At 44.7% G+C, this 8,538-nt stretch overlaps 1 protein-coding gene across 1 annotated transcript in view; it reads right to left on the reverse strand.

Moving 5' to 3' along the window:
- The window catches only part of LOC107080673, a gene marked incomplete at its 3' end in the record, with an annotated part of 19,769 nt that overhangs the window by 3,963 nt on the left and 7,268 nt on the right, over positions 1–8,538 (reverse strand). Inside the window, exon 6 of the mRNA XM_015368881.1 lies at positions 1,479–6,694. Within this exon, the coding sequence (XP_015224367.1) occupies positions 1,479–6,694 (5,216 nt within the window). The remainder of the gene's footprint in view (positions 1–1,478; positions 6,695–8,538) is intronic.

Below are 8,538 nucleotides of genomic sequence, written 5' to 3' on the forward strand. Positions count from 1 at the left end.
TATGTCTCTCGGCTGGCCTGGGAGCGCCTAGGGCTTCCCCCAACAGAGCTGGAGGAGGTGTCAGCGGAGAGGGAAGTCTGGGAGTCTCTGCTTAGTCTGCTGCCCCAGCGACCCGGTTCCGGATAAAGCGGGAGACGACGAGTATGAGTATGAGTAGTAAAACAGGATTTGTAAAGAAAAAGAATGAAATAAATCCAAAGGAGCTATCAGTAACCATGTCTGTTCCAGCGAAAATCATCATTAGAATTTCTTTTAAGTATTATGTTTTCAGTACCGCGGCCAGGACATGATCTACAGGGGCACTGGCCCCCATTGGCCCCTGTCTAGAACCGGCCATGGTGAGGAATGATGACACCGTGGCGGGTTGCACTGTAATGAGTCTCAATGAAATGAGTTTTTTGAACTTGGGATGTCTGCATTTAGCAGATGCTTTAATCGAAAACATTGCACAAAGTACAATGTGACAATGAGGTAGGCATTAGTGTGAAGGATCTGATGTGACAACCTGAGATTCAAACCGGGACCTCCTGTGTGACAGTCAGGTGAATTACCACTTGAGCTAGCCAGTTGCTGTTTTTAGTTCTGATCTTAGTAAACAGATGTACAGGTTGAACTCAATTAGAGCTCATAAAAACTAACCTTTATGGGGCCAAACATTTGAATCCATCCTTAACCCATTAGAACCCAGACCAACTCTTACCCAAAGAAAAATGTATAAGGAATGGAAACTTGTGAAATGTACCCTGTTTATCACATTATTTTAAAATGTCAATAATCTGAATCACTCAAAGCTCCCTTCTAAAAACCTTTGAATGGTTTGATACTCAAAGAGTCAACTTGCTTTTCTTCTGTTCAAGGTTCAAGTGGCAGGTGTGGCTTGCCACCTTGATCCTTTGCTTGGCTCCTCTTACTAGCCAAACCCACCACTGTAAAGTTGGAGTTGGAAAACATGGAGCCCTTTTACATTGTGTGTTTCTTTAAGAGCAGACCTCTCCACCTCCTCTCAAAGCCTTGCAGAGGATAGAAGCCCTGTGGAGATGACAGCTTTACTGAGTCATTCCTAGGTCTATAGGACCATAGATCTCTTCCTCAGATGAATCTCTCAGCAGCTTAAGAGACTCCTGTATGAAGCTCCTCAAACACAATGAGCTGGTCTGCCCATGAAGAGCTAAACAAATGGGCTGAAAAGGCTGCTTGTACAAGCAGGTAGTAACTCATGGCACCTGAGTGTCTCATTTAGCCAGCAACTTGTATCAGAGAAAAAAGGAATACAGCAAATGTTATTGGGAGATTCTTGCAAAATTCCAAATGACCAAAGACCTTGTGGTCACTGAGTCTGGTTTTGATCATAATTATGTGAGCATCTGAAGTTGAAGACTAATGCAGATTTTAATATTCGTCTTCAGGATCAACACACATTCTGTGATATTTTAAGGAAACGTCCCTTCAGTCACACACATCCTGTTCATAATACTCACTGCTGTAGAGCGTCCGGGTATCTCCTCAGTCGGATCACGATGTCTTCGGCAGAGCTGTCTTTCCCTGGAAAATAATCCTCTGTCAATTTGCTCTCATGTTCGTCAACCACAATCAGTCTGATGCCTTTTCCTTGAAGGGAGTCGCTTTGGGTGAGGACATGGATGTCCAGTGCTGTGGCAGGTTGGTTCTTATCACTGATTCCCTCAATGTAGCGCTCTAAGTCCTGCTGCTCAGCCTCAGATAGGGACTGATTTGGTCTTTGGACAGCCTTTTTCATGTGGTTCTTATAAACCTGGCTGTCAAAGAAATTTTGGGTATCGGTCCTGCCCAGTAAATTGCTGACGGTGGTTCCAGCAGCGTTGCTGATTTTGTGCATGCAGGCTCTGTTCACGAGGGAGGTCATGTGCCTGGAACAAGCCGCCACCAATGAGTCTAGAACACTTTCCGCCATGATGCTGATGAGGTCGTTTTTAAGGCGCTTCACATCTGGTAACTGCTGCCTTTCATCCAAGGCATAGTTTTCATTAGGAAAATCATTCATTGCTTCCAACAACTGAGGGATGAATTTATTATTGATGACGTCCTCTGAGGGAAAGGAATCATGGATTTGTTTGCAAATTATTATGTATTTACCCGTATCGAAAAACTTCATGGCCAACTTCAAGCCTCCCTTTTTCTCCACATGTTGCATTATAGCTCCAGAGGCCTCTGAAAGTCTATCAAGAATGTTCATGATCTTGGTGCAATCCGTCATGAGATCAGGAATGATGCTTCTTGTCAACACTTCAACTGACTGACGCATCTCTCCCTCACATCCTCTGTCAATTCTGAAGCCATCAGACTCCTGTTTCATCAAAGTCTTTGGCACTACTGAGCAGATGAGGCCATTGAGACGCGATTTCAGAGGACCATTGGCTCTGATCAATGAAAGCACTTTGGTCTCGAAGGCCTCTCTCAGAACCCTTTTGAACAGTGCTTCAAGACCTTTGTCAGCAGCATAGTTCAGAGTGGTGACACATACTTGCTTCAGCATTTCCTGACCAGCATACTCTCCTGCTTTTTTAAAACTCTGTTTAACTGTGAAGACAGAGCAGGTCTTAGCCCTAGTGACCAGGTCTTTTGTTCCACTACAAACAGCGCTTACAGCTTTCTTCAGTCTGCTCAGGCCTCCAAAGACCAGAGACGCTCCAATGCTGATGGCTTTGGAGATTGCCCACTCTGCCCAGTCAAAGCCTCCCTGTATCATGCCTTTGACCCCATCAATCATGTCAGACACTCCCTCACTGATCAGTGCAAGTCCAAATTGACTCGCAGTGCCACCTGACAGAGTACAGACCAGGACACCAGCTGCTACTTGCAGAACACCCAGACAAAAACACAAAAGGGCATCAATGCAGAACTCAGGGCGCTTCTTCACCTGGAACACCATGCAGAGGCCAAACTCATGGAGGACCATCAGCTCCTTGGTGGTGATTGGATCCTGGTCTCTTGACAGACCGTAGACACTGGAATCCTCTGTTGAGGCCTGGCCGTTGCTGGTTTCAATCTGCTGGAGAGTTTCCAGGGCATTCTCAATGTATCCTTTCCATGCTTTGAAGACGCTCATCCTGGCTTTCATTTGGTGCTGCAGGTTGCCATCTTCGTGGTGGGGGGCAAAGTCTTTGCTCACAGAGAAATTACAGAACATCATGGTGTTGCTTGTCTCTGAAAGATAAGCATCCACTGCACTGTCTGCCTCCCTCAATAACCTCTTTGCCTCTGTTATGTAGTTGCTCTTGCGCAAGTTGACTGTGATGTATGCCTGGTTATAAAGAGCCACAGCACTGTAGAAAGGATCGCACTCTGCAGCATTCTGCCAGTAAGATAAAGCTCCATAGTCACTCTCCTCTTTGTTGAGTCGGTGCATGTCGGTTCTGCTTTTGGCCACTTCAATGTAGTCATAGAAACTGCTGCTTTTCCCCTGCAGGAGCTGCTCAGCAGTCTTCTTCAGGTCTCTCAGGAGGTCATCTCTCAGTGTTTTGACCTGATGTTGGCTGATGTGCTCTTCGTGAAGGATGAGCCACAGAGCCCAGGAACCTTTCAAAGCCTTGAGGGCAGCCTGGTAGTCCAACTTTCTACAATGGACCTTAAAACAGGCTGGGATATCCTTCAGCTTCCTTTCTGAAATGTCGCTTCTCTCTTCTTGAGTGTAATTCTTGTCAAAGTCACTGAGAAATTTGCAAAATGTGGAGAACAGCTCCTCCTTAGTTTCAATTTGGAACAGCTCGTTTCTCTCCATGCTGTCTAAGCGGCTGACCTCGAACCCCTCTCTGAGCTGCCTCATGGTTTCCACTGAATGTCCTTGGTAGACTGCTGCTAGATGTTCCTGGTTGAGGACCATCTGCACCATTCCTGGGTTACCTTTCCGGGCTGTGCGCCCAAAGACCTGTTTCTCCACGCGGTGACTCCCAGGAAAGTAGGTGAGAAGCACAAAGAGTCCTCCACACTCATTTACTTCCTGGTCCACATGCACGTCGGTGCCGCGGCCTCCCAGGTTTGTGGCTATGATAATGTGTCCCTGGCTGAACGTCTGCTTCTCAATGTTGTGCTTGGCGCTGATGGTGTACATGGTGATCTGTCTGAGTTTCCTCCCTGGGCCCTGTATTTCAGCCTTTAGCTGGTCTGCAGTCTTAACATCCTCACAGATGATCAGGACAACCTGGCCCCTGTCTGCAGCCCTCCATGCAGCTTCACAGATGGCCTGCATCCAGGCAGGATTCCCTTCTCTCACCTGAACAGCTGGCAGCTCCACCAGCTTCTTATGGCGGTGGGCTGGAATGGCATAACATGCTGTCTTATACTGCCGTCCCAGGAAGGCCTTCTCAGCGAGGCCCCCTAATGTCCCAGAGACACCAAAAATGCCTTTTCCACTGAGGTACCTTTTGAAGAAGTAAACATTGGACATGTAGTTGGTCACGTTGGACAGCTGTGAGATTGCCAGCTGGTGCTTCATCTCCAGAAACTGCTGCAGGCCGTCCCCCCAGCGCTTGTTCTTCTCCAGCACTCCACTGGCCTGAAAATCCACTGGGATGATGGCATCATACTGGTGATTGTCAGAGCCAATTACACCAGCTCTGTCTACTTCCGCAACCTTGTCAATCATGTACTCTCTTCCTGGAGTCATGATGATGGCTTTTAGGGCATTCTCAGCAAAAACTGCCAACTGCTGCTCAACATATTCCTTCAGAAAGGATGGAATCACAATAAATTCCTCGCAGTTCTTCTTTGACTGTAGGGAACATTCACCAGAATATTTAATCTGAGATCTTAACTTGTCAACAGTTGCCTCAATGAGGGATTTTTCAGACATGATTTCACATGCCAGTCCATTCTGAAGCAGAAGCATGCTGACATCCGGGTCTCCAGAAGACAAGCCCCCCCCGAATATTTTGGCTTTGTTGCTGATAAGTAAGTAACAGGCAACAACCATTTTGCTATCTGCTGCATCTGCATTAAGGGCCATGAGCAGCTGGAGCTGTTTTTCGGGTCCCATCTTGGCCATGATGTTCTCAGTGGCCTTGTTCTTGTCATCCTCATTGTCCGACTGTGCTTGTGCTTCCTCCAGTTCATCCAGATCCGTCTGTGAATAAAAGCCCAGCCGCACGCCCTGCGCCAGGATGTCGCTTTCTGACAAAGCATCTGACCCGATCCCGGCTTGTTTCAGAGTACTGTGGAAGTGTTGGATCCTGGTTGCCCACTGGATTTCCCCGGTTTCAAACAGCTCTATGGGCCGGCAGGCTGAGACCAGGGCCCAAATACCCGATAGGACCTGTTCAACGTGCCTCAGACTGCTGGCCTGGTGGGACAGGAAGGTCACTTGAACCCCGCTGTCAAGTGTCATGTAATCCACTTCATCCGCTATCACACACTCAAAGTCCCTGCACCCTCGAGTGGTTTTCTTCTCAAACTCTTGCCTCAGGATATCTGCTGCAAACGTGCTGACGGTACCGTAGACCACTTGCTTCTGGTAGGCCTCCTCAAGCAGCTCCTCCTGCTTCTCAAAAGAGCCTTTGTCCAGATGTGGGGGGGGCACCGGGGACGAGGTCACACCAAACAGCTCATACAGTTCTTTCCACTCTTGTTGGTCTCGGATAGCAAGCAAAGGAGAGCTCGTCACAATGTCAACCACTATGCCACGTGCTGCTTGGATCGTAGCAAACATGGCTAACAGACACGTTTTTCCCTCCCCGGTTCCGATTTCCAGGAGACAACCTTTCTTATCTTGGGAGTGTGGCAGCAGCAGCAGAACTAATGAAGCCAGTTGAGTCAGTCTGGGGAAGTAGCCTTGTACCTTTTCCCCTCTTGAGGTGGTAAAGGTTGTGCATGTCTTCACAGCTATGGACAGCCCAATCAGGACCTCCTTCAGAGTGTCAGTGTTTGGATTGGATAAATCCATGGAGGCTACCGTTCTTTTCCAGTCTTTAACCCTCTTGGCACTCATTTCTGCTCTCTTGTATTTGGGCAGCTCTTCCTCAACATATATCAGAATACCTTCAAGGAGGGACAGGATTTGCTGTGGGTAGTTCTTGTCCTGCATTTCAGCCATGATGGTGACGGCATCTTTGTCCAACTGGCATGAAGCATATCCCCGTATGTAGCCTACAGGGTCTTTGTCTTTCAGTGCACAGAGAGCCTGGAGGCAGCTAAGTCTGTAGGTGCACACTTTGTGGAGGATCTGTGTGATTTGTTTTGGATCCATGCTGAGGGTCCTTCCCATGAACAACTGGATTTCCTTTGTTGTCCAGATGTTATTGAAGAGTATTTGACTTAGGATCTCCTTACTTGCTTTGGGCAGCTGTGAAGTCATATCAAGAACATTTATCAAGACTTTTCTCGCCAATGTTGGACTACTAACATGCAGCTGATCTTGAAGACTGAAGAGAAATGCAATCTTCTTGTCTTGTCCTTCCTCAAACTCTGGCTCAGCCTCCAGTGTCACCTTCACCACCGCCTCCAAAACACTGATCTTCTCGGTCAGAGACAGATCCACATATCCAGTTGCCTGGTCCAGAGCCCACTGGGACCAAATGGAGATCTTGTGTTTTTTGAAATATTTCAGTGTCAGCTCATTTTGGAGAGTCTTCATCCTGTTTTCCAGGTTCATCTTCACACCTTCAATCCCTGTAATCTGGTAGTTGGACAGAAGCTCTTCAAACTGTTCCTTCACATCACCACTCTGCACGACGAGAAGAAACAGAACCAGCCATTAGCATATTTTCCAATATTCTGATATATTACCCACACCGACCTGAGCTGGAGGAGATTCGGGTACTGAGCACCTTTCATCCATCAGTCATTCATAATCCATCCTTCATCAATCATCCATCCTCCATCCATCATCAATCCATCATCCATATATCCATCATGCATCCATCCATCTATCTATCCATTCATTATCCATCCATCATCCATCCATTATCCATCTATCATTGAGTGTTGTTTTTCGTCAGTGATAAGGATGACGGAATCATTTCGTTGACACTCCTTTTGTTCATGTCGATAACGAAAACTGACAAGCTAAACATGGATCTTTCATTAACAAAAATTACAAGTAATTAGAGGTGGGCGATACTGGGAATTTTCAATTGATAAGATACCAAGTAAATAAAGGGTCAGATTGCAGATATCGATACGATACCGACACTTTTTAACATTTAAGCTTAATGTATCATGGAACTGTTGACCTTCAGTGTTTACGTGATTTTTATTTATTATTCCAATTCCTTTTTTTAATGTTTGGACACGGGTTTTGTTTTATTACAATGCCTAAGGCTGAAAAAAAGTATATACAGCTCAGAAAAGGCACTGGGGCTTATTTTATCTTGAAAAGCAGCAGTTTCGCTATCTTTTATAGATCTTTATGTTATTATAGGTGTAAAAATTCTACATTTTGTTATATAAACTGATTAGTGTTATTCTATGGGTCAAACAGTAACGCAAAGCATAGTAAAACCATTTGGACAATTTGGCACATTTGGAAATTTTGTAGATGCTGGTGACACCAAAAGTTCAAAGCCCCACAGCTACGGAACTGTTGTATCTAGAGTTCTGAAATTTTCTGCATTTGTGGTTAACATGATGTAGAACAAATCTAATAGAATGAATGCTGCCTATTCTCAAGCATGTCTTTATTACTGCTATTCAAAAAAGATCATTTTTGAGAATAAAAAAAAACAACTTGAGTCATCTGTAATCTACTCACCCAAGAACTAGACGGTGTTAGCTTTCCAATAATGTATTGCACATGCAATGTTGGCGTACAGTTCCTAAGTTATTTGCTTTCCCAAAATAGGCTAGAATTTCCCAAAATGTCAAAATTTTTGTATCATATTCATTCAATTTAGTTCTGGATTGCCATGGCATTACAAGGCAATTATGGAGATTATCACTGTATTTTTTCATGTCAAAACCCTGTGAATTTAAATCTATTTTGAGCGCTGAGCAGCGCTAACAATGGGCACATTCTCAGAAATAAAGCTAAAAGTGCCAAAGTAGAAAGAAGAATGCTTTTGTTTTTTGCTTTTTTGGAGCAATGAAGATTTTATTGATCTGTATATAATGCATTTTTTATAGCAGGTCTACTACATTAACCAATATAATGTGTTGAACTAGATCTGCTATTTTTAAAGCTTTCGTGAGACTCCTTTATATAGTAATTATATAAAATTTTATTTGAACTGTAAAAATAAAGCTTTCTGCCAAACAGCAATGATAAACTGCACGGCAGCATTCTATACCCAGCTATTGTAGTATCTAGGCTAGAGCTGTCAGTCTGGTAAAGAATGTTGTTGTTATTCGAAATTGTAAAGGTTAACTTTTTTTTGCAACATAAAACTGACTAAAACCGACTAAAACTATCACATATTGTAATGACAAAAATGTGACTAAGCGAAATAATAGTTTTAATCCTGAAGACTAAGACTTAATCTAAGATGGCTGTCAAAAACAACACTCCATCCATCCATCCATCCATCCATCCATCCATCCATCCATCCATCCATCCATCCATCCATCCATCCA

The sequence above is a fragment of the Cyprinodon variegatus genome, unplaced genomic scaffold, assembly GCF_000732505.1.
Source record: "Cyprinodon variegatus isolate N-32 unplaced genomic scaffold, C_variegatus-1.0 Scaffold2208, whole genome shotgun sequence".
Lineage (NCBI taxonomy): Eukaryota > Metazoa > Chordata > Actinopteri > Cyprinodontiformes > Cyprinodontidae > Cyprinodon > Cyprinodon variegatus.